Source organism: Monodon monoceros, unplaced genomic scaffold (assembly GCF_005190385.1).
Source record: "Monodon monoceros isolate NGI ecotype Baffin Bay Population unplaced genomic scaffold, NGI_Narwhal_1 Super_Scaffold_1, whole genome shotgun sequence".
Lineage (NCBI taxonomy): Eukaryota > Metazoa > Chordata > Mammalia > Artiodactyla > Monodontidae > Monodon > Monodon monoceros.
The window spans coordinates 69,458,007-69,482,946 of NW_021703765.1; the positions used below are offsets into that span (position 1 = coordinate 69,458,007).

Here is a 24,940-nt window from a genome sequence, read left to right on the forward strand (position 1 = left end):
CTTTTATTTTTAATAAGCAGTCCCATAAAAATGGTTGAATTAGTGAAATTACTAAAGGCAACAACTTCGAAGAAGTGCCTTTCACTCTCAGTTGCTTTCGTAGCATGTCCCTCTTGGAAAACACACCTCATCTGGGCATCATATAAGCAGTTTCTGAAAAGCTCTGTACCTTCCAAAGTTACCGAACAGAGAGCAACAGAACACTTAAAAGACGCCTGATGCACACCCGCCTTCCCTTTTTATATGTCTTTTTCTAACCTTTCGATTCTTTATATGTAGTAAAAGCTCATGTGCCAAATCCGCCCCTCGGGGAAATTCTTTCTCTACTTTGTCAGTTACAAGTGACCAGCTTTCTCTTTGCTGTTATCTTTTGTATCCTGGACTCCGAGGTGTGATTATCGCATATTATATAACTGTGTGAACAGCCAGAACTCGGTGGCCTGTGTGCCACACCTAGGACTCCTCCGCTCTGTAGAAAACCCTTTCTCACACAAGGACCCCACGGTGGACAGCTATTCTCATCTATTTATTTATTGCCCATGAAGAGCTCCTGAGGTTTACAGGTGGAGCCGGGGGCTGTGTCAGAAAGACAATCCTGGCCTCCATTTGAGAGCTGGATTCTGAAAGAAGGGCACTGACCTTGGGGCTGCTGCCTCTCTGGACCTCAGTTTCCTCATCTGTAAAGTGATGAGTTAGATTCCATGACCATCCAAGTCCAGCCCTTCCCACAAAAAAGAAGTTTAAAAAACTTTTTGAACATAAAATTATGGCTGATATCTAGTACTGTCATTCTGTTCTAGGTCCATATTCTAAATGTATTCGTTTCCAGTAGCCTCATACAAAAGGCCTCTCTTGGGCATCCTCCCCTCTCTTCAGGTAAGTCTAATGAAGGCAGCCCAGGGCCGAAGGAATTTTGATGACACAGGGGTATCTATGTTTTAGCTAGACTCTTTTATTTAAAACAAAAAACAAATGCACTGACTCTCCAGAGATAAGATTTGGAATCAGACGTGTCCAAAAGGTCACCTGAGGTCAGGCTGAGGACTGTGCTTCCCCTGGTGGGGACCAGCTGGCAGACACTTCCAGACAAGGCCTTGGTGTCAGCTGAAAGCGCTAGAGGCCCAGGTGATCCCCATTCCCCCAGGCCCAGCGTGCATCCTGAGGACTCGGAACTCTTGCTATTGACAGAACGGACTGTGAAGTTCTCCAGGCCACACACCTCAGGGAGAAAGGAGCCGCACAAAGCTTCTGGTCTGTTCATGGCAGACGTCCCTTCCCGACTTCTTACAGACCCCGGCTTTGACGGTGAAAGGCACGTCCCCGTGGTACCCGCGGTCTGGGGGAAACAAATGCTCAATCACGTGACCTTAACCTGCCTGGCAAAGTTGTAGCTTGGAGCAACTGCTGCTCTGCCACTGCTTACGCTTTGCAATCTGCCGTTAAAGAGAGATGAACGGGGCTCATCCTTTTAGCGTTCAGTTGTAAGCAGATCTTTGGTCGGAGGGATTGAGCCACAGTTGTAAATGTGAATGATCTCCGTGCAAAGTCTCTTCCCCTGACTTAAAGGTGACTTTCTCATTTTTTGTAAATCATTAGGCATTAAGTAGCAGCCAAACACTCTTACTTCTAGCTTTAAGTTATTTACAAAGTCGCTTCTTTTTGCAAAAACCGAAGTTAAACTCGTAGTTTATGCCATAATAACTGCTGATTTATGTTTTTGCTAAAGGTACCTTTTGTATCTGCTGTGTATTATAGCAATAAAAGAATCATTTTGTTAGGAAAAAAATCAACTGGTCTTCTTTCATAATTCACCGACTCGATACAAACATCCTCTTTCTGAGTTCGGCACTGTATGTAAGAAGCCCTGCGCTTGGGTTCAACCTTTTCCATGTTCCCTGTTGGTAAAGGAAATGCCAGCTCCCTCTTGGAGTAGAGAAGGAAGGAACTAACAGAAGTACTAGCTGTTAAAAACGTTTTTACTTTGTAATAGGCAGGATTTTCCGAAATGTCAGGTTGACCCGGGGAGCCAGAACATTCTTTCGGACGGGGAGACTGTGGTACCAGTGAGTGTTGGTTGGGTGGTTCATCATAAGTAAGCTTCCGTGGGCCAGCTGGAGCCTGACCACCCCCAGCCTCCGGGAGGGGTGCTTCCCGCGGGAATCCTTATGCCGGAAGAAGAAGTCTCTGCAAGCCCCAAAGGAGACAGAGGCGATGGGGCTCCCAGGAGCCAGCTCTCTCTCATCATCTCTGTGCTCACCAATGTGGTCACGGCCGTCTTTGTACCTGCAGTGAGAAAACAGAGTTCACAGAACAGCCCTCTGTGGAAACACGCCCACACCCAGAGCCCTCGTTTGCCTGCAGGGAAACAGTGCCACGAGCACAGGTTTCTGCAGCGGCTGGAGGGCTACATCTGGTCCACAGATGAGGCAAGCCTTTCACTTTGTTATCAGCCCTCTTTGATCACACGCTTTAAAACCAGTAAGGAATTCCCTGGCGGTCCAATGGTTAGGACTCTGCGCTTCCACTGCGGGGGGCCCAGGTTTGATCCCTGGTCAGGAAACTAAGATCCCACAAGCCATCAAACAAACAAAGCACACCAACAGAGGCCAAACACAAGTCTTAGAGTTCTCCCGCAGGGTTCGTATGTGTAAACCTTCATCGCGTAAGACGGTTTCTCCCTACACTTAAAACCCGTATTCCTCGCACAGTCTGGCCCCCGCCGGCCTCTGAGCTCATCACTGCTTTCCAGCACCACCAGCGGGATTTCCACTCGAGACACTCCAAGCTCCCTCTGCTCTCCCTCCAGGTGCCTGTGTGGCTCCCACTCTCTCTTGGTTTAGCTATCAGCTCAGGCGTCACCCCTCCGTGAACCCTCCTCTAACCATCTTCCCTTAAACCCAGAGTTCTCAACCAGGGTGACTCTGCCCCCCAGGGGGCACTAGGCGATGTCTGGAGACATTCTGGTTGCTCTGACCAAAGGGACCCCTGAAAAAAATGCACAGTCTAAAAGGAGGCAGCCTCTCAGCCAGCTCTGGGGGACTACTCCGAAGAGGTAAGGGGGGAGCCGACAAAACACGGTCATTAGAACATCAAAAGATTACTGATAATTAAAAGAAAACCAGACATCTCGAGCTAATGAATTTAGTGCCTTTCTGTGTATGGGACAGTCTGGGCTCACTGAAATCATTCCTTTGAGATGCACCTCAGCTCTCTGGGGCCAGTATCCTGTCCTTTCCCATCCTGAGTCCCCTCAGGGGGCACACTGGTGGTGGCTGCAGGGGCTGAGGGCTTGGCAATGGGTATGCCTCCATCCTGAGTTCCCTCAGGGCTACAGGGGCTTGATGGCCCCGCATCCTTTGTTGGATGATATGGCAGGCAACGTTTTTCATTCACAGGGTGGTACTGGCATCTGGTGGGTGGAGGCTAGGGATGCTCCCCAACATCCTGCAATGCACAGGTCAGCCCCAGGAAGAGGATTATCTGGCCCAAAGCATCAGGAGCGTTGCTGTTGAGAAACCCAGACTCCTTCCTCCCAGCCGTTCTTAGATCAGCCTGTTTAACTTTCTACGAGACACTTATCAACGTCTGAAGTTATCTTGTTCACCTGTTCATCATTTTGCGGCCTCTCACTCCCGCCGTGGTGAGAGCTCCATAAAGACTAATTGCTTATGTTCCACTACTACTCCCCTAACTACACTGAAGAGTTATTTGTTGTACAAATGAGTAAAGTACGGTGGAATCCTAAACTCTTCTTTTTGGAAGAGACAGGTTTATAAAATTCAGTCCACTGTCCTAAAAAGTAAAAGGTACAAACAGTTAGGGGGTCACCTGTTGACAAGCACGAAGTTGAAGTTCTGTCCAGTCACTACAGAAATGCGATCCCGGATGCGCTCTAGGACAGGGACCCAGGGCTTTGGAGACAGAGTAAGGCCTGAAAAGGTGTAGGTCAGCCCAGTGTCACCATATGTCGCCTGCTTCCTTGGGACACTGTGCCACTTCCCAAACACCTGGATCCTGGCCAGCGCACCTGTGCAGGGGAAACATAGCAGCGCCTCAGACAATCCACACTCACTCCCTGAGTATTCAGAAAAGGAAGTAAAAGAGGAATAACATCTAATACCCCGACCAGGGACCCCCTCCTCAAAAATCATTGTGGCTCGTCCAAAACGTTCATGTAAGGACAGTGATTCTTGTCCGACACTTGGAGATACACAGCCCTAGTCCAAGTTTTTTATAAAAACACCCTAACTTAATTGCTCACTAGAACCGTAATATAGAGGCTGAAATTGGAGCAAAATGAAGTCAGGTTACACGCTAGCACGGTGATTTTGCCAACTGTGGGGACAAAGGGCATCGATGGAAGATGGTGCTAATTCAGCTCAGGATGGAGGCTGGGTCTCCCGTGGGCATTTCTACATCTCCCCGTCCCTGTGCTCTGCCACATTGCAGCGGTTCTCAGTGTGTGGTCCCCGGATCAGCAGCACCCGGAAACTCTAGACACTAGACTGCAGGGGCAGGGCAAGCCATGGCGTTCTCACAAGCAACAAAGTCCTCCAGGTGATGCTGAGAACCTCGTGCATAGGAATTACCTGGTAATTTACCATCTCTCCGCTCTCAGCGGACGGGAGGTCCCTGTTATTAAGTCTGTATCCCAAGCACCCAGCAAGTTGCTTGGCCCAGAGGTGCCCGGAATATGTGTTCAGTCAATTAACAAACTCATTTGTAATTAATGGCTCCTGGGTTCAGATTTCCCTAAACACGGACCACTAGTTTTATCCAACAAGCCTTCCACACACACCCCACCGTCCCCTGCTTACCTGTAAAATATTCCACTTCTTTCTCCAACTCTTGGAAAATCTCATCTGCTTCGGCCTTGCCAAACAGGACTGTGTAATCGCAGTCCAGGCCCTCGGCTGCAATGTGCCTCCAGCTGAGGCCTGCCGAGTGGACCCCATTCCCCGGGGCTGCTGTCCTGGGCTTTTTCCTGCTGGTCCCCTCCTCTTCTGCCGACCCTGCTGGGCCTCCTCCGGTCTGCTCTTGCCCCCTCTTTCCCATAAGGCCCCTGACAGCCCCCTTCACCAGGAATCTGTCCATCTAGTCTCCACAAAGCAAACACCTGGTAGCCAGTGGCCAGGCCAAGAGAGAGAGAGAGATTGCCCAGGCTCTGTCCCAAATGCCAAAATCCACTCTGCAAAGTGGTCTCACAGTGGCATTCCTCCAGTTTTTAAGTTCCCATTTTAAAGTTTAACACCATGTCCTATAAAGGAAGTAAGAGGAGGTTAAAGCTGGAAGGATCCCTCCCACACCTGGGTAGGTATTAGAATCAGCTGCCTAGCTTGCAACACCCACGTGTGCCTGCCCTCCACCCGCAAATATCCGAAGTTTTAAAGAAACACCCACCCCCCGGAATTCGCACGCCAATGGCAAACTTGGAAACTGCAACCCAAACCCTCACTTTACATATGGGGAAACTGACACACTGAGAGGGGGAGAGGTTTCCTCAAAGTCACCCAGAAAAGCACGTCTCTCTCTCCCTTCCACCCTGCAAAGGACAGGCTGGCGGGTGGGGGGTAGATAACTGGCCGGCCTCCCACGCAAGTATTAAAACAGGTAAGTATTGCGATCCTTACACGGACAAGATTCTGAATCTAAATGTAAAAACGGTTAAACGTGGTCATACACCAGCACGCCGAATTCTGATAGAAAATAAGAATTGTAACACGTGCGGGGGGTGGGTGGCGCCTAGGGGTCTCTTTAAAATCTCAGCTCCCGCGAAGCTCCGCTTCTCCCAGACACTGGAGAAAGGTCCCGCGGGAAAGAGGAAACACTTACCCCCTCCACAGAACTGCTTCCGGGTAGATTTCAGCCGCGAACTGGAGAAAATCCAGGCAAATCTGCAAAACAAAGCGGTGGGCGGCCTCCGGGCGCCGCCTGTTGGCCCTCCGGGCGTGTTGCAAGCACCGCCGTATTTCTGGGTAACGTTATTTGTTCCGCAGCAGTGCAGGGTCCCCGATGGTTTGGCAGCTGTTGTTCGGTATCATCTCTCCCTGGGGATTAATTTCGTTTCCTGACAGGGAGTTGGGCCAACCAGCATATTGTCGCAGATAGGAGCACGAATTCTGCAATCAGACCACGTAACTTCCATTTCTGTCTCCTCAACTCTAGCTGTGTGGCTCCTACAGGTCGCTTAACCCTTCTGGGCTTGAACTGCCTTCTCTAAACAGTGGGGACTACAAAACCTATGCCATGAGAACACCATGAGGAGTAAATGAGAGGATGTGTGAGAAGGGCTTCTGTGCTTCAAACAAATGTCAGCTTTTATTATCACCAATTTTTATTTACTCTCTCTCTTGGCCAATGGAATGAAAAGAGGTTGGGGGCTTTGTTTTGAATCTTCTTAGCGTCCAGCTCTGCAGATTTTGACAAAGGTAAACAGTTGTGTGACCACACCACAATCAAGATCTAGAATTCTATCATCCCATAAAATTCCCCCAAATCTCCTAGTTATCAACTCACCCCCTTACCTAGCCCCTGGCAACCACTGATGTGTTTTCTGTCCCTAGAGTTTTACCTTTTCCAGAATTTCTTGTAAATGAAATGATACAATATATAGGCTCTGTGTCTGGCTTCTTTCACTTAGCCTAAAGCTTTTAAGATGTATCCATGTTGTTCGTATCAGTTTATTCCTTTTTATTGCTGAGTAAGCTGCCCTTGTACTTATGCCCTACAATTTGTCCACCCGCTTGCCACTTGAGGGGCATTTGGGTTGTTTCCAGTTTGGGGAAAATACAAATAAGGTCACTATATCTATTCATGTACAATAGAGTCCAATTTCACTTGGGTAAATACGTAGGAGTGGGATCACAGGGGCACATGGTAAGAGTATGTGTCACTTTATACAAAGCTGCCAAACTTTTTCACAGTGGCTTTTATTTTCTTATTTTAAAAATAATTTTAAATTATGAACATCTCTTCTTCTTACACATCAAGCTCCTTGTCCTAGGCGCTGGAACACAACAGTAACAAGAATCAAGTCCCTGCCCTCACCCAGGTTACATGTTGGAGATGGAGACAGAAATAAACAAGGAGAGAATAAATAAGATTATTTTATTTTATTTTGGCCACACCACAAGGCATGCGGGATCTTAGTTCCCTGACCAGGGATCAAACCCATGTGCCCTGCAGTGGAAGCGCAGAGCCTTAATCACTGGACCTCCAGGGAAGTCCCAATAAGATCATCTTAGATAGTACAGAAGCTGTAAATAGAGTGACCTGCTAGAAAGTGGGGCAGGAGGAGAAGGCCCTTCAGAGGCAGGGTCTCGAGCTGAGACCTGAGGTTTTCCAGGCAGGGGGACAGTGCATGCAAGGTGTAAGACCACACAAGGGACAGCTGGGTATGCCTGGTGACTGTGCTGAGAACCAGACTCATCATGTCACAGCAGCTGGGCTTCCGTGAGAGGGTGAAGCAGCCTTGCCAACTGGTAAGAAGCAGGGGTTTTTTTAAAAACCATTTTTAAAAGTTGAAGTATAGTTAATTTACAATGTTGTGTTAGTTTCAGGTGTATCGCAAAGTGATTCAGTTATACATATATACATATATTCTTTTTTCAGATTATTTTCCATTATAGGTTCCATTGAATATAGTTCCCTGTGCTATACAGTAGATCCTTGTTGTTTATCTATTTCATATATAGTACTGTGTACATGTTAACCCCAAACTCCTAATTTATCTCTGCCCCATCCCCTCTGGTAACCATAAATTTGTTTTCTATGTCTGTGAATCTATTTCTGTTTTGTAAATACGTTTATTTCTATCATGTTTTTAGATTCCACATATAAGTGATATGATATTTGTCTTTCTCTGACTTCACTTAGTATGATAATCTCTAGGTCCATCCATGTTGCTGCAGATGGCATTATTTTGTTCTTTGTTACGGCTAATATTCCATTTGTGTATATACCACAGCTTCTTTATCCATTTATCTGTCAATGGACGTTTAGGTTGCTTCCATGTCTTGGCTATTGTAAATAGTGCTGCTATGAACATTGGGGCGCATATACCTTTTCGAATTAGAGTTTTTTCCCTATATATGCCCAGGAGTGGGATTGTTGGATCATATGATAACTTTATTTTTAGTTTCTTTAGGGAACCTCCATACTGGTCTCCATAGTGGCTGCACCAATTTACATTCCCACCAACAGTGTAGGAGGGGTCCTTTTTCTCCACACCATCTCCAGCATTTACTACTTGTAGACACTTTAATGATGGCCATTCTGACTGGTGTGAGGTGATACCTCATTGTAGTTTTAATTTGCATTTCTCTAATAATTAGAGATGTTGAGCATCTTTTCCTGTGCCTGTTGACCATCTGTATGTATGTAGAAGCAAGGATTTTATTCCAAACATATTTGGAAACTATAGGATTTTAACCTGGGGATTATTATGGTGTAATTTACATTTCAAAAAGATGATTAGGTAGGAAAAGAGAAGACCCGCTGGGACTGTAGTTAGTAGACCAGAGATTGAGAACAGCATTTGAATTTGGGCTTTATTATGGAGATGAACCCAAGAGGACCTGTCCACAGTTTGGATGTGGGGAGGGAGGGAGAGGGGAAGAATCCCAGGTGTATGGGGATGTCTTTCAGAGGATGACTAGTTTGGAGTTTAACCTTAATGACCTCTGTTAAAGTCTCCCCCAAACCTTACAGGTTAGGCTTCTAGGCCTTGGTTTGTCGTCAGTAAAACAGGTCGTGAAAATTGGACAACTAAAAGCAAAACAATTACTTTTTTTTTTTTTTAACAATTACTATTTTAAAGCTAATTTCACTCCCACAAAAAAACCCACGGGGCGGGTACTTTTAAGTTCTTTCACCGGCTGAGAGGTGGAGGGACTTGCCCAAGGCAGAGGTATGATGGGTGAGAAGAATGAATGAAAGAGTAAACATCTGAGTGAACCGACCTAAGGAACCCCGCCCGCTCTAAAGACCTTTCTGAGCCCCACTTCGCCTCAGGGACCTTACCCAGCGGCCCCTCCCACACATGCGCACTAGGACCTCCGCTGCCCCCTCGCCCACACCCCCCCCCCGGTCGGAGCATGCGCGGGTTGCTTGGCGCCAATTGCTGACCGCCGCGGCTAGCGCCAAGCTAGCGGGTCCCCGGGCAGCGCGCGTTCGCTCCCTCCTCGGCTCCAGGATGATTGGCCAGAAGACCCTCTACTCCTTCTTCTCCCCGAGCCCCTCCAGGAAGCGACGTGCTTGCAGCTCCGAGCCGGCCGAGCAGTGGAACGGCGTGGCGGCGGTAGCTGAGAGCGGGGATGAGGCGGTAAGGCGCGGCGGGGACCGCTCGTGGGGCCGGGGGTCAGGGGGAAGGGAGGGTGAGGAGGGCGAAGAGGGCGAGGAGGGCGGCGGACCCCGCGCGACCGAGGGGTTGCAGGAACATGGGGCTGACTGGGTAAACTGGGGCCTCCACGTGTTCAAAACAGCCGCCGTGGCGCCTCATCGGCGGCCATGCTGAGGGGTCAGCCAATGGAGGCGAACCTCGGGGCCCACGGCGCCAATCAGAGGCGAGGGGCCCGGCTCACCCTCCAATCAGAGGAGGGAGGGGGTGGGTCCTGGAGGGGAGGGTTTTTGCCGCGAAAAGACCACGTGGGGACGCTAGTGGCGGGACCCGCGGGGCGGGGCCCTGGGTGCTGGGCCCCTTCTCCGCGAACCCCTAGCGAGGCGCTGCGGGCCTTGCTCACAGACTTTTTTCCTGCCCTGTTTTGGTACCAAACTCGAAATTTGGGGCAGCGGCCTGTTAGTGCCGGACTGGGATCAGCCCTGGGTTTCCAGAGTCCGGTTTTGTACGAGCCTGCCGAGCGGGGCTGAAACCCCAAGAATGGGTGTCCTCTACACTGGGCTGTTGGGTTGGGGACGGAAGCTGCGGGCTCCCGGGAGAGGTGCGCTGCAGCTCGTGACCCGTTTCTGCGGGGACCACTTGCAGGCCAGCCCCGCCAAGAAGATCCGGGCCGGGCAGGAGGAGCCCGGCACGCCGCCCTCGTCGCCACTGAGCCCCGAGCAGTTGGTCCGCATCCAGAGGAACAAAGCCGCCGCACTGCTCAGACTCGCAGCGCGCAATGTGCCTGTAGGTTTTGGTGAGAGTTGGAAGAAGCACCTCAGCGGGGAGTTCGGGAAACCATATTTTATTAAGGTAAAGTTGGAGACTGCGGGCACTTGTAAATATAGCAGGCCAAGCCCACGTTTATAGGATATTGCTTTCGTGAGCTCCTACTTTCCATCCTTCAACATACAGCCATGATGTTTTGAATCTGCCCAGTTTAAGATTTTTAAAAGACTATGAGGTGATATCATAGCTTTTTTTTTTTTTTTTTTTTTGCGGTACGCGGGCCTCTCACTGTTGTGGCCTCTCCCATCGCGGAGCACAGGCTCCGGACGCGCAGGCTCAGCGGCCATGGCTCACGGGCCCAGCCGCTCCGCGGCATGTGGGATCTTCCAGGATCGGGGCAGGAACCCGTGTCCCCTGCATCGGCAGGCGGACTCTGAACCACTGCGCCACCAGGGAAGCCCTCATAGCTTCTTTTAACCCGTTTGTTTAGTCTGCTCCCAAGGAAAGAGTGGCCTGGTAAAACCACAAACCCGACTGAATGAAACCTGCCCTTTAAACAAAAGAGGGAGGGGTTAGCACCCGCAGGAAATCAAGGCTGTCAGGCCAATCAACTTTGACGCAGCCCAAAGAAAGGAGAAGGGAATTAAAATGTCGGGAGGGGAACTGTTGATTTTTACGCAGAATTTGTATATAAAACTTGGCAAAGAGCTAGCTAAAAGCTCTTCCAGTAGCTTGCATTAGAAGCTTTCTTATTGAATTCTTATGCTTTCCAGTGAGAATCTGATTGTAAATCTAGTTTATCTTTACATCAGCTTATGGGATTTGTTGCAGAAGAAAGAAAACATTACACTGTTTACCCACCCCCGCAGCAAGTCTTCACATGGACCCAAATGTGTGACATAAGAGATGTAAGTACAAGTTGTGGATGAATTTTACTAAAAGGGGAGTAGGACTCAAATGGTAGTTTTTAATTAGGGACACTGGAGTTAAGCCACTGTCCATAATTAAGTAATAAATAAAATACTGAAATTGTGAGGTTTGGCGGGCCGTATTTTAGCCTGTACATACCCTGTTTAACTTTTACTGTGTGCCGTTCATAAAGCAAAAAAAGAAAAGTATGTACGTAAACCGTGGGTCTGTATGCTCTCACTTGTATTTTATTTTATCCTTAAACCGACCCCATGCCGGTGAGAGGTAAAGTGTGGTGGTGAGGAAACTGAGGCACGAAGCAGTTAAGTCTTTTTCAAGTGGTTGTCGGGGGTCCCACCTTGACTTGCGGCTCAGTGTTCTTTCTGTCTGACCACACCATCCTTTACCGTTGATGCTTTCAAACTCTTGACTTGTGGCCTGAACACGTCTCCTGTTAACAGATTCCTTTGCTTTGGTTCAGTGTATATACAATGGCTGCTCGCTGTCAGAAGCTTGTTTGTGGCTTCCCACGGTGCAAACTATGAAAGCTGAGGGTGAATACGGCCACTTCCTGCTTCCCAGCCTCACCTCCACCTTCCATTCTCCTCCTTTGGAGCTGGACAGGGCGGTGACCCTCTCCTTACTTCTGTCTTTTGAAAACCAACTAGAGGCATCTCTGGCACCTCCCGGAAGGAGGCCTGTCCCCCACTATATTTGTGATGTGGGTTTCCTTTGTGATGTGGGGTTTTAGTATCTGCTTGCATTGGAGGTGTTCCATTTTTTTGTTCTCCTTTTGCCTTACTGATTTTGTAAGCTGAGGGTAGGAATCCCGTGATTTAATAAGCACCTGTTAAATCAAAGAGAAGTGAAATTGCTGAAGAAGCCATCGTGATAAGGCTGACGCTCCTAATACTTAGCAGACTTCACAGTTTTCATTTCAGAGCAGGCACTTCGAACGTACCTCCTTGTTTATGAAGTTTAAAAAAACAAGTCCTATTAAATTCAGTACTAGTTTGCCCCTTGTTTGAAGTATGTCCTGTTTTGAGTACCAATGAGCAATATTGTAAAGAAAGACTAAGAAAAGTGCATGAGACTTCTGAGGATCAGATGGCCCGGTGGGGCTTCTTTGCCAATGAGCATGTGGAGGGTAGGGGATGTTACCTGGCTCCTCTGAGGTCCTTATCCGGGACCAGAACTGGAAAGCTTCCCCGCTCGGACAGGTTGCTTCATGTTGGGGAATATGCCAGGGGCAGTGTGAGTACCAACCGGAGGAATGGAGAGGCCCATGAAAGCTGCCTGATTGTGGGAACGTCTGAAGCTGGATTTTGAAGGATAAAGTGTGTGTTGGCTACGGAAGGAGAGTCTTAAGAAGGAACACGGCAAAAGTGTGGGAATGAAGAGAGGTGGGTGGGCGGGCACCCGATCAAAAGGCCTAGTAGTATTTTCACACCACTGACGGTGACAGTGACCTCATTCTCCTCTGGTTCCATCCCTTAAGAGGACACAGGCAGACCTTGTTTTATTGCGCTTTGCAGGTCCAGCGATTTTTACAAATCGAAGGTTTGTGGCAACCTTTCATTGTCAGATGATGGTTAGCATTTTTTAAGCAATAAAGTACTTTCTAATTAAGATACGTACTTTTTTTTGACATGCAATTGCACACTTAATAGACTACCATATCGTGTATGCGCTAGGAGACCAAAAAATTTACGTCACTTGTTTTATCGCGATGTTTGCTTAATGAGACAGTCTGGAGCTGAACCCACGGTGTCTCCGCGGCGTACCCGTCCAGGGGAGCAGGCTCCTTCATATGCTGCTGCTGGGCAACTGGAGTTTCTTCAGCTCGTGGAAAAGCAATTTGGCATATGTCGATGAAAATTTTAAATACACTTAATACTGTGACCAGCAACTCCACTCTTCTGAATCTATTCCATAGAAATGAAAGCAGCAGTATGTAAAGATACATGTAGTAGGATGTTTACTGCGTTATTTTTTTAAGGGAAAAAACTGGGAAACCAGCTGACTGCCCATCAACAACTGAGCTCTGTTGACTTAAAGGAGGCCTACAGTGTTTGATGTGAGAAACACAAAAATGTAGGGCGATGAGTACAATGACCCTCATTATATATCAATAGGTGATTATAAATGGTTGGATCAGGACGGGGTAGGGATGACCGGGAGATCTTGATATATTTCTGGATGGACGTACTTGTGACAAGGGCGTATTTCCTTTTGTAATTTGAAAAACGAAGGGGATGAAAGCAAAGTTGACCCCAGGTTGTTTCAAACACGTGGGTCAGAGAAGGGAGGGGGCACTGCAGCAGGTGACTGAGGGAAGGATAACTGGGTAATGCAGTGATGGTTTCAAGTCACCTGCTCCCTTCTGGGGGCTCTTAGTTGGGCCGGGAGGGGGGCCTGCCCTTGTCCTCATAGTATAAGGAGTCCTTTGTATAAGTTATCAGCCAGCCAAGGTGTCCGTTCAGACTGCCTGTACCAAAGTGTTTGATCCTCGCCATCTGGTGTTCACAGGTGAAGGTTGTCGTCCTGGGACAGGATCCATATCACGGACCCAATCAAGCTCATGGGCTCTGCTTTAGTGTTCAAAGGCCCGTGCCACCCCCGCCCAGGTACGCAGGTGGCTCAGCTCCAATTGTGATCACTTTCAAATTACAGGTGCACCTGTTTGTGGGACCGCCACTAGCCTTTGGAGCGGGATTTCTCAGTTTCTGCACTACTGACATGTGGGGCTGGGTTTTTGTGGTCGGGGGGCTGCCGTGTGCGTGGTAAGATGTTTAGCAGCACCCCTGGCCTCGAGGTGCCAGCAGCACGCCCCACCCCCACCCCATTTGTGACAATGAAAAGTGTCTTCAGACGTTTTCAGCAGTCCCTTGTGCGGCCATATCATGCCTGGTTAAGAACCCCTGCCTTGGAGGATTTTACATATCATTTACAAATAATGAACATTAAAGGTATAAACTAAATCCATCACTTGGGAGTGGGGTGGTAACTCCTGGGCTAATTTGCTTAGGTTTTCCAAAGTTCTCTTCCTTAAACCCAAGCACTGACCGAAGTAAAGGCGTTTGGCAGGTGTGCCTGTCTAAAGGAAGGGCAGCGTTTCCCATGAATCAGTGCAGTGCGTCCTGTTGTCCGCCCCCCCCCCCCCCCCCCCGCGAGGGCTGGCTTTGCAGACTAACTCGCGTGTGTGCTGGAGGGTCCTGGACTTTCCGAATTGTGCTTAAGATTCTGTCTTTTTGTTTGTTTTTCTTCTGGCTTGCTTTCAGTTTGGAAAACATTTATAAAGAACTGTCTACAGACATAGATGGTTTTGTTCATCCTGGTCATGGAGATTTATCCGGATGGGCCAGGCAAGGTAAACCAGCCACTGCTAGATGTGTTTTGGATGGATTTCAACTGTCTTTTCTGTCTAGCTTGCTTATATTTTTAAAAGATACCCGTGAAGAACCAGAGAGCTCTAATAAAATGGCTAAGGTTATGTAAGTCAAAGAATGTATCTCACCACCCCCTGATATCCAGGGAGAGGAGATGGGCTGGAGGTTGAATCCATTGCCAGTGGCCAGTGATTTAATCAATCATGCTTATGTAATGAAGCCTCCATAAAACCCCCAAAGGATGATATTTGGAGAGCTTCTGGGTTGGTGCACGCATGGAGATTGGAGAGAGAGGCAAGCTGAGAGAGGGCATGGAAGCCACGTGCCCTTTCCCTCTGTCTTGCCCTTTGCACCTCTTCATCCGACTTGACTGCATCCTTTAATATCCTTTGTAATAAACCAGTAATCTAATCTAGTGAAAAAAAATGTATCTCGCTTTTATCCTGCAGCCAGTGTTTTTCATGTTTTAATCATAGCATGAAAGGGAAAAGTTGGTTCCTTGTCATTCATATTTTACGTTGAACCACTCAACTTCGACCATTCAGAAGGTGGCCTCAAGTTTTCTCATTTTGACACACGGGTTATGTTGTGTGTGTTTAATACCTATCTGTGGGACGTCTTTCTCCTTTTTTAACAAACTATAATCAGGATAAGGAAAGAATATCTGCTCTTTCCTTGCAGTGAGATTTTTGTTTCAGTGAAACGTCTTGGCCTCCTTGTGTTACTTTCCAGGGTTATTTCATATCAGTTAGGGTATTTTTTCTTTTTTGTGTGTGTGGTATGCGGGCGTCTCACTGTTGTGGCCTCTCCTGTTACGGAGCACAGGCTCCGGACATGCAGGCTCAGCGGCCATGGCTCACGGGCCCAGCCGCTCTACGGCATGTGGGATCTTCCTGGACCGGGGCACGAACCCGTATCCCCTGCATTGGCAGGCGGACTCTCAACCACTGCGCCACCAGGGAAGCCCAGGGTATATTTTTTTAAACAATTCTTTCTGATGATGGATATAATGCACGGTCACTGTTGCAAACTCAGAAGTTCGGTCTTGAAAGTGCAGAGGTGAAAATGAATCTCACACAGAGGCACCAGCTGGTCACGTCCTAATGCTTTCTCCACCACCTGATTTCAGGTGGCTGCACCAGCTTACATCTCGGGGTGGTTTCGTCATGTGTTGAGCCCATTATTGGGTGTTTAGGCCAACTCGTTTCAGCCTCCCCCTTTTTTTTTCTTTTAATTTTATTGAAGTATAGTTGATTTACAATGTTAATTTCTGCTGTACAGCAAAGTGATTCCATTATACATATACATATATTTTTTCATATTCTTTTTAATTACGGTTTATCAAAGGATATTGAAGAGTTTTCTGTGCTGTACATCCTATATATAATAGTTTGCATCTGTTAACCCCAAACTTCCAGTCCATCCCTCCCTCATCCCCCCCATGACAAGCACAAGTCCGTTCTCTGTTACCTGTGAGTCAGTTTGTTTCGTAGATATGTTCATTTGTGTCGAATCTTAGATTCCACGTTTCAGCCCCCCTTGAACCTCCTTCGCTGTGTGCTCGCAGGTGTTCTCCTGCTCAACGCCGTCCTCACCGTCCGGGCGCATCAGGCCAATTCTCATAAAGAGAGAGGTTGGGAGCAGTTCACCGATGCTGTTGTGTCCTGGCTCAATCAGAACTCGAACGGTCTTGTCTTCCTGCTCTGGGGCTCTTATGCTCAGAAGAAAGGCAGTGCCATTGATAGGGTATGTTTTGGGTTTTTTGTTTTTTTTAAACAGGTTAGAGAATTCTAGCAGTCCCTTTATGTGGTCCTAGAAAGATCATGTCCTAAAATGAAGCTTATTTTCCCTTAAAACTGTGATAATTAGGATTAGGTTTCCCATCGAAAACTGAACAGAATTCAGGGACTTCCCTGGCGGTCCAGGGGTTAAAAGTCCGTGCTCCCAACGCAGGGGCACAGGTTCTATCCCTGGTCAGGGAACTAAGATCCTGCATGCCACACAGCGCAGCCAAAAAAAAAAAGGAAAGAAAGAAAATTGAACAGAACTCAGACGAAATGATTAGTTGTGTATGAGGAGAGCAGCTGGCCAGCTTCTGCTTAGATGCAGTTGGTAACACTGGCATAAACTTGCTGCAGACACAGAAAGGTAACACACGTCCCCAGGTTCCATTCATGTAACAAACGATGCAGTAGATGATGAGCGAGGTAAGTCTCTTGCTTTCAACAAGTTTGAGGGTATATGGAAAACATGAAGAGTTCCACTTAATCGCAAGTGTAACCTCCCCCCATGAAAACACCGTCAGCGATAATTATTAAACCTGGGCCCTGGTTGCTGGTCCCCGACACCAACCCAGCTCTTCAGTCTCTGCCCACCCCACCGCATCCTCCCCTGACCCACCTGCGTGTACTTGGTTGCTGAGATTAAAAACCGGAAGTCATCCTTGAATGCCCTCCCTCATCCCCTTAAACCCCGTCCTAAAACCATCCTAATCCTGCCTCCCCTCTGTGCTGAGCACTGGCATTTCTCTCTGGGATGCCTGTGACCGGACTGGAGGTGATGCTGGTATGAAGGAGACTGGCAAGGGGAGGAGGGGGCATGGGGCTGGGAGGGAGGGAGACGGGAAGGAGGAGTGTTTAGCTTGGGCTACTGGGAGGCACTGAATTGGGCGGTGAGAGTGGGGGGAGAAATCATAGCATAAACACGTCATAAGTGAGGTAAAGGGATGAACCGAGGCGACATGGCAGTAGCTTATGGTGTATCAGATACGTGCAAACAGGTGTCAGGAGCAAGTCCAGCACTTTTCACACAGCATCTCTCCTGACCTCGACGCAGGCTATTGGGGGTGGGAGGGATACGCTGACCCTGCTTTGTACTGGGGCTCAGGGAGGCGAGGTCACTTGCCCACTTGCGGTGAATAGAGCTTCGGACTCTGATCCGAGCAGCCAGCTCACCTGGGTGGGCCCGTGGGGAGGCCTGCCCAGCCCACGGGCGAGGGTGGCAGGGTTCCAAGCCAGCCATCAGCTTTAGAGACTTGACTCACATGTCAGTTATCTCCTCCATTTTCCCTTAAGTGGAGTTCTACCTTTATTTCATAATTTAGGCCTTTTTTCCTTTTTTAAGGTAGTAGATTCACATGGTTAGAAACTAAAGGATTTCAAGGCCTCCCCTCCCAGTCCCCATCCGTTCCAACTCTTCTTGGCCTCGGGTAGGCACTGGGCTTTACTGTCTGACATCTCCGGCCAGTGTCTTTTTTTTTTTTTGCAGTACGTGGGCCTCTCACTGCTGTGGCCTCTCCCGTTGCGGGGCACAGGCTCCGGACGCGCAGGCTCGGTGGCCATGGCTCACGGGCCCAGCCACTCCGTGGCATGTGGGATCTTCCCGGACGGGGGCATGAACCCGTGTCCCCTGCATCAGCAGGCGGACTCTCAACCACTGCGCCACCAGGGAAGCCCCGTCCAGTGTCTTTATACACATGGATGCAAGCAGCAAGGGGGCGTGTAGGTCAGATGGAAGAGCTGCTTTCTCTAAAGGTTCTCTGTGAATGAACAGGATGTTTTGAGGTGTTTTTCTTTTCGTGAAGGGAATAGTAGGAATAAAACCTGGCATGAACGAACTAACTGCCAAGATCTGATTATCTCGGTAATGAAGTGTGTGTGGGAGTGATTTCCAGTCTGTGTCTTAGGGAGGTTTGTGGTCAGAAGCGCCCTTACTCAGTGTATCTGTAATCTTAATAATGGTTCAGTTTGAAAGTAAACAGTTGTTAAAGTAGCTTGACCATTAAAAACCAGACTTCCCTGGCGGTCCAGCGGTTGGGACTCCGTGCTTCCATTGCAGAGGGCCTGGGTTCGATCCCTGGTTGGGGAACTAGGATCCTGCATGCTGCATGGTGCAACCAAAAAACAAAAAAAAACTGGTAGATTGACCATTAAAAACCAAGTTGCACATCTGTAACCCGGGGTGTCTCCTGAGCACTAGACCTATATATTCAGCTGCTGCCTTACTAGGGACCTGGAAGCACATCAAATGCAACATTTTCCCATTCTCCTTTCCTCGTCCATCCCTCACTAAACTTGGGCCACTGGATGCCCAAGGATAAAAAGGACCGCTGTCTACCCAGTTGCCCAACCAGAAATCGCATATCATTCTTGACCCCTCCCTTTCTTTCCCCATCTCCTTCCCCCTCTCCACCCTTTGTATCTATCCCCACCTCCTGCAACCAGTCATACACAGACTTTCTTCTCTCAGCCACCCCACCACCTGCCCAACTTAGCCTCAGGTCAGCCCCATCTCATCTTGCCCAGAGCAGAGCGTTCAGATGCCTTCTCCTTGGAAGCCCTCAACCTGGGCTCATGAGCTGGGGTCTGGGCACGGCCCCGGCCTGCCTGTCACCCTCTGTGAACTCCAGGCCCCCTGAACCACCTGGACTTCTCCCCGCTCCCTACTCCCCTGCCTGCCTTTGAACGTCCTGCTTCCTCTGTCCAGCATGTAGAGGTCTTTTCCTTCCCTGGAGGCTGGCTGACTGGTCCTTTATAATGCACACAGCTCTCGTGTTCAGGGGCCTGCCCCATATGCTGTACCCTGTGCTGAGCACCTGGCCTGCATCCCTTCCCGGGATGCTCTGCGCGCACGACCCATCTTTTGTTCTTCACGGGATCTTCCTGAGCTGACACTGCTGTTAACTTCCAGTCCACAGGTGAAAAGTGACCTGTGGCCTAGGGAAGGTCAGTGACTTCCCTGGGGCTGCGCCAGTGCTGAGTGGCAGGGCCAGGGGTTCCATGCCCTGACCCACACTGGGCTGCCCGGCTTCACTGATGGCCCCTCCTCAACCCAGCCTTGAAGGCAGGGGTATCTTGAAATACGATTATTTGTTGGGTGATTTTTTTTTTTTAATTTTTACTTATTTTTGGCTGTGTTGGGTCTTCATTGCTGCGTGCGGGTTTTCTCTAGTTGTGGCTTGTGGGCTCTAGAGCGCAGGCTCAGTAGTTGTGGCGCTCGGGCTTAGCTGCTCCACGGCATGTGGGATCTTCCTGGACCAGGGCTCGAACCTGTGTCCCCTGCATTGGCAGGCAGATTCTTAACCACTGCACCACCAGGGAAGCCCTGTTGGGTGATTTTTATTTAAATACAGGAAAGAATAAAGAAGAAAGCAAAAATGGTCCAGAATCTTCCTACGTTAACTACAGTTGACATTTTAAAAAATTTTAAGTATTCTATTTTGGTGGTGAGATAATGCAAACAGCATAGAAAGGTACAATCTTTCACCTAAAGGAACTACTATAAATAGTGTCTTGGGTCTTATCCCCCCTACCAAAGAATTTTTTTTAATTTAATGCATTTATCACTTTTTCTTGCTTTTTTTTTCCCCCTTGACATATTTTAGAGGTCTCCCTGTGTCAGCATATGTAGCTTGATCTTGTTCTTCTAGTAGCTGTGTGGTGTTGTGTTAACAGAAGTTTAGAAAAATATTTGTAATCTGTTGCATAACACTGGATTTATAGTAGGTTTTACCTGATAGGAGCCGTGCACCTCCTCATGCCTGCATCTTTGTGGAGATGTGTGCATCATGGTGTCCTTTACCAAGTAACAGTCTCAGCAGTGGGACTGCTGGGTCATAGGACAAGGGCACCTACGAGTCCTATCGAGAGTGCCCAGTGGAGGGCAGAGACGGGTGCTCTGCATCCTTAGGGCCTAGCCCAGGTAGTGGCTCTACCAACCAGTGGAGGATGAACGCACGGACCTGTGTGGATGCTGCAAGTAAACCAAACACCGTGAGGAAAGTGGGCGAATTTAGAGCGGTCACAGGGGAGCGGCAGAGCTGACAGAAAGCGCCACAGCCAGAGTGGGTTTTTTTTAAAAGTCCTGAGAGTGTCCCCACAATCTCACTCCCCGTCTCCTCCTCTTTCAGAAGCGGCACCACGTGCTGCAGACCGCGCATCCCTCGCCGTTTTCGGTGTACAGGGGGTTCTTCGGATGCAGGCATTTCTCTAAAACCAATGAGCTGCTGCAGAAGTCCGGCAAAGAGCCCATCAACTGGAAGGATCTGTGACCTTGACCCTTGGGGGTCAGGGGTCTTTGAGTGGTTTTCTAGAAGCTGTGATTGAAGTATCTGTCATTTACGAAGTCAAAGTCAAAAAACAATTTCCCTCCTAATTCTTCAGCACCCTGCACAAGGGCACACATTTTCCGAGGAGCAGCAGTGAACCAGGCAGCCTGGGAGCAGCTTTACCTGGCCAGAAGCACAAAAATCTCCCTGGGACCTCTGGCCTGGAATATGCTGCCTGTGGGTCAAGGTTCTTGGAAGGGAGATGAGGTCAAATACTCTGGACTCTGTTCCCCTTTGTTATTACTTTCAAGCAGGGAGGAGATAAGCACCTTTTTGGTACAGCCAGCTTCTACTTGTTTTTACCTGGCAGGTTAGACTTTAGGTTTTGTGGTGTTGGGTGTTTTTATTTGGAAAGGCCCCCTTTCTTTACCCAGCCTGGCGTTCCAGTCTTGGTCAGGTACACTGGCCCGTGATCTTTCACGGAGCCCTCAGGAAGCCTGAGGTTTTTGCAAGTTCCCAGAAATTAGGGATCGAGTTCCTGACCGTCGTACTGGCAAAAATTGCTAAGGAACCATCCTTGGTGTGAACTTTCACTTCTGGAGGCTGGGGAAAGTGAACTGGGTCTAGTCTATGCAATTAGTTATGTAATTCTTTGGGTGTTTCTGGGAATAAGGTATGGAGGTTGAACAGAAAGGAGGAGAAAAGTTTTTGTTTTTTTTTAAGAAGAAAGATGCTTTTTTTCCTAGCTGCATCTCGTCTGGGGTTTGTGCCAGCATACACTGCCAATGTTTTTTCGTGTGTGGGGGGTAGGGGTGCGGTTAGACTGAAATCACTTTGGGATTTTTTTTCGGCAACACTGGTGAATTTTGCTTTTTTAAAAAAGATACTTAACGCAGATGTGTACATATATATATATTTTTAATCCTTTTTTAAGAGGCAGTCTTTATTAGGTGTGCACCTCCATCCCAGATGCCGTTAGAGCGCTGTTTTGCTGTTAGCTGGGTTAAAGGGTTAACCCCGCGAGAGTTTGGAAATAAAAGATTGTTGAAGTTTCGCTGGGTACCTGCTCCTTCTGGGCCCTGGGCGGACGCCCTTCAGGCTGCTCTTGGCTTGGGGCGGCCCGCGGTCGCCAAGACAACCAGTGTGGGCCGGAAGGGCCGCCTCCGTGCCACCCTTCCTCCTTCCCCCTTCCCCCCGCCCCTCCGCGCCAGGCCTCGGTAAGCCCTGGGCCGGGTTCCCGGGAGGGGCGCTGTGGAGGGGGTATGGGGGCTGAGCGGTGTCGGGGTCTGCTGGGACCCTAAAGGAGCCACTTCGGACTGGAAAAAGCATTTCTCCACGGATCTTGGCATGCTCACCATGGCTGCGTGTACTGCCAAGCCCTGCAACAGTGCGAGGGCAGCTTCCCCCCACCCTCCCTCAGCTAGTTTTCCAGACTCTTCTCTGGGCTTGAGGTGTGAGGCCAAGGCACTGGGAAGACCCCCTGATGGTGGCCCACTGACCTGGCAGCACTTGGCTCCAGTAGCTGGGGTGGAACATCCAGAGAAAAGGTCGGTGTCCCCTGCTGTCTGATGAAGGGAGCAAAAAGAATAAAGAAGTCTTGGGAACGTGGGTGCTCGTGTTTAAGTGGGCGGGAAGGGCCGCATCCAGTGAGAACGTCCAGTCTAACACGTTTCTTAGGAGGGCAGGGATTTGGAAACTTGCTTGAGAAGATTACTTCCCCTCTGGGCCTCAGTTTTCTCATGTCTGAAAAGAAGGGTTTATGATCCCACATTGTGCAAAATCAGCACGAAGATGCATTTGCAGTTTTCCCTCTGGTAACTTTGGGGTCCTCCACTAAGCGTTCCAACGGATTCCCTTTATCCAAAGAAGAAGTGAGAGAAGAATGTTTATCAGTGAGGTTTTAACACCGATCTCCTAATGCAGTGCTGTGAGTAGGGAGGAAGCAGAAAGCTCTGAGGTACCACAGATAATTGAAAAGCAAACTAATTTTTTTTTTTTTTGAGTTACGCGGGCCCCTCACTGCTGGGGCCCCTCCCGTTGCGGAGCACAGGCTGCGGACGCGCAGGCTCAGCGGCCATGGCTCACGGGCCCAGCCGCTCCGCGGCATGTGGGATCTTCCTGGACCGGGGCACAAACCCGTGTCCCCTGCATCGGCAGGCGGACGCTCAACCACTGCGCCACCAGGGAAGCCCCTGCAAACTAATTTTTTAAGAAATTATATTGAACCTTGGAAGTGTAGTGACACTTTAAACAGAACACAGAGCAGCATCTTAAATGGTCTATGACCACCCCCGCCCCCGAAAAAGAAATACAAATTCGATCACTGATTTTTTAGAAACAAGGTTAATTTTGATGAACTTTTAGCTGTGTAGTTGTAACTTTTTTTCACGTGTTTTCAGATTTGCTATGATTATAGCAGTGGGTCACTGGGTATGCAGAGATGTGTAAAAGGTGTTAAAAAGTTCAGCTGAGTAAATGAAGATCTAATTGGCATCATTAAAAGATTCATGAGTCAAGCACCATCTCATCTAGCAGAGACATACTCTGAGGGGTGGAAGGCATTTGTAGAAAGGAGGGTGGAACAAGGAAATCATCGAAAAAAATGAAAGTTCATTGGAGGAGAGTCAGTCCAAGTGACAGTGGCTTCTCATTGGGGTTTGTGATTGACACTTTGGGGCATCCGACCAGAGTCAGTTACCAGAGGGCATAAGAGCTTCCTCTCCAGGCCCTCGCAACTCCAGTTTTAGTTGAGGTTTCCTTTTATTAATTTTCATTTACCGCCTTTTGATCAAGATCTTCCTCGAAAAGCATCGCTGATCCAGAGACAGGCTTTCCAAATTCAGCCTTCACTCCTCGGTGCCAGGAAAGACCTTTTCTGGGTGTCATGTCCCACACTGGAGGGAAAGTGCACCGACCAGAAACTGCCTGAGGCCACATTTGAGTAACAAGAGACAGTAGTAGGGAGAACTCGCAGGCATTTCTTATCCCAAGTCTGTATTTTGTCAAGGTTGTAAGCGTTGGAAATCATCTCAAAGCGCTGAGCTAGCATCACCTCATTAAGCACATCGTTTTCACTAAGGTCCAACAAACAGGAGGTAGAAAACTGAACAACTATGCAGAGCAGAATTTAAAACAACATAACAAAACCATCTTTACACAGAACCATAAAGATGGTTCTAAACCAAAACCTGCACATACAAAGATGTAGCCAGGAGGTGTGCATAAGGCTCCTGCGTAAGTGACAATATCTATGGACCCGTTCATTGTTACAGAGGCATTAGCATCATTCAACCAAGGCTCGTATACTGTATTATTACATATTGAAAGGCTGTCTAAATACATGGGTATGTCAGTAAGCTTACAAATGGCCTGATTACATTGGCTGCCCCACAGAGTTTCTTATATAGATACTCGAGAGACCTCATTTTCCCATCCCAGGGTCGGGTTAGATTGAAGCAAAGAACAAGGTTAGGTGGGCTTAGTACTCTCACTTTATAAAACGGGCCCTTGGAACAATTTAAACACAGTGGCATTTGGGATTCCATTGAAATTACTTCTAGGGTGGAGCCAGGCCAAGTGGCAGTTGAATGAAGTCCAGCTGCAGGTGTTCAAGGGTCTCAGGGCTCCAGGAGCAAGAATATTTTTTCCAGGATTATGGACCTGGCAGATCAGAATCGTTGGTAGTCTGTTTTTTGCAGTTTTGTAGACGTCTCCCCACGAATGGTGATTCATAATTTGAGTCATCTTAAATGTACAATGGTGGATGAAGGAATGTAAACACAAACGAAAAACAAAAAAAGGGATTTGCCAGGGTTCCAGGAAGAACCAGGCAGCCGTCTTGGGTTTCCAAGAGCCCTGACCATTCATTTAGTTTACAGCCATTGTTTACCCACCTTAATTTCTCTGATTCAGGAGCAGACCGTTGCCATTTTACAAGGACATCAGGATGGCAGAAGTCTGGCAGTGAGGGATGATTTTTTGCAGAAGCAGAACGGATTGCATCCACATGTGTTAACAATCTTTATAGATTCTGTTGCTGTTGCCTTTGAATGAGTCATCCAGGACATTTCCCTGATACTCAGGTTCAGTCCTTTTAGTGTGAGTCTTAATTTTGATGACAGCAATTTCAGAAAGTAAGAGAATAGCAATAAGATCGTTTACTTGTTGCCCATTTTCTATTGGGGTCCCAGAGGATGTCATACAACATTTTAAGATAATAACTAGAATTACAAGTGATAATCATTGTACCAGGTCCTATCAGATTTCTAGGAATTTCACACAGTTTTTGGAACACTTACATACCTGTACAAACACAACATAGAAAAAGCTTAGTGGGGACTTCCCTGGTGGTCCAGCAGTTAAGACTCTGCACTCCCAATGCATGGGGCCCAGGTTTGATCTCTGGTCAGGGAACTAGATCCCGCATGCCGCACCTAAGAGCCTGCATGCCGCAACTAAAGATCCCACACGCCACGACGAAGATCCCACACA

General features: G+C 48.4%; 3 protein-coding genes across 4 annotated transcripts in view; 2 read left to right on the forward strand and 1 right to left on the reverse strand.

The window, feature by feature from the left end:
* Positions 1-1,946: 1,946 nt before the first annotated feature.
* Positions 1,947-5,776, reverse strand: ALKBH2 (alkB homolog 2, alpha-ketoglutarate dependent dioxygenase). 2 transcript variants are annotated; one of them, XM_029230222.1, is made up of 3 exons: positions 4,818-5,776; positions 3,829-4,027; positions 1,947-2,283 (listed from the first exon to the last, which is right to left on the reverse strand). In XM_029230222.1, the coding sequence occupies exons 1-3, from the start codon at positions 5,092-5,094 to the stop codon at positions 1,977-1,979; spliced, it is 783 nt and encodes a 260-aa protein (XP_029086055.1). In that variant the 5' UTR covers positions 5,095-5,776; the 3' UTR covers positions 1,947-1,976. The 2 variants fall into 2 exon arrangements, with proteins under 2 accessions (XP_029086055.1, XP_029086061.1); XM_029230228.1 differs by lacking the exon at positions 3,829-4,027 and having other exon boundaries at positions 1,980-2,283.
* A 3,343-nt stretch (positions 5,777-9,119) lies between these two features.
* Positions 9,120-21,508, forward strand: UNG (uracil DNA glycosylase). Its single transcript, XM_029225116.1, has 7 exons — positions 9,120-9,322; positions 9,983-10,189; positions 10,918-11,013; positions 13,544-13,641; positions 14,296-14,384; positions 15,971-16,149; positions 20,312-21,508. The coding sequence occupies exons 1-7, from the start codon at positions 9,194-9,196 to the stop codon at positions 20,450-20,452; spliced, it is 939 nt and encodes a 312-aa protein (XP_029080949.1). The 5' UTR covers positions 9,120-9,193; the 3' UTR covers positions 20,453-21,508.
* Positions 16,040-24,940, forward strand: part of ACACB (acetyl-CoA carboxylase beta) — a 186,003-nt gene continuing 177,102 nt past the window's right edge. Inside the window, exon 1 of the mRNA XM_029224967.1 lies at positions 16,040-16,149. The gene's annotated coding sequence lies outside the window, so the exon portion shown is untranslated. The remainder of the gene's footprint in view (positions 16,150-24,940) is intronic.

Bases quoted from the DNA above. Each gene is read 5' to 3' on its own strand.
- ALKBH2 (XM_029230222.1), bottom strand. From the start codon at position 5,094: ATGGACAGATTCCTGGTGAAGGGGGCTGTCAGGGGCCTTATGGGAAAG. The intron at 4,028-4,817 runs GTAAGCAGGGGA...TCCCCTGCACAG, and splicing joins AGAAGTGGAATATTTTACAG to GTGCGCTGGCCAGGATCCAG. The intron at 2,284-3,828 runs GTGACCCCCTAA...TTCTCACTGCAG, and splicing joins AACTTCGTGCTTGTCAACAG to GTACAAAGACGGCCGTGACC.
- UNG (XM_029225116.1), top strand. From the start codon at position 9,194: ATGATTGGCCAGAAGACCCTCTACTCCTTCTTCTCCCCGAGCCCCTCC. The intron at 11,014-13,543 runs GTAAGTACAAGT...TGGTGTTCACAG, and splicing joins AAATGTGTGACATAAGAGAT to GTGAAGGTTGTCGTCCTGGG. The intron at 13,642-14,295 runs GTACGCAGGTGG...GCTTGCTTTCAG, and splicing joins CCCGTGCCACCCCCGCCCAG to TTTGGAAAACATTTATAAAG.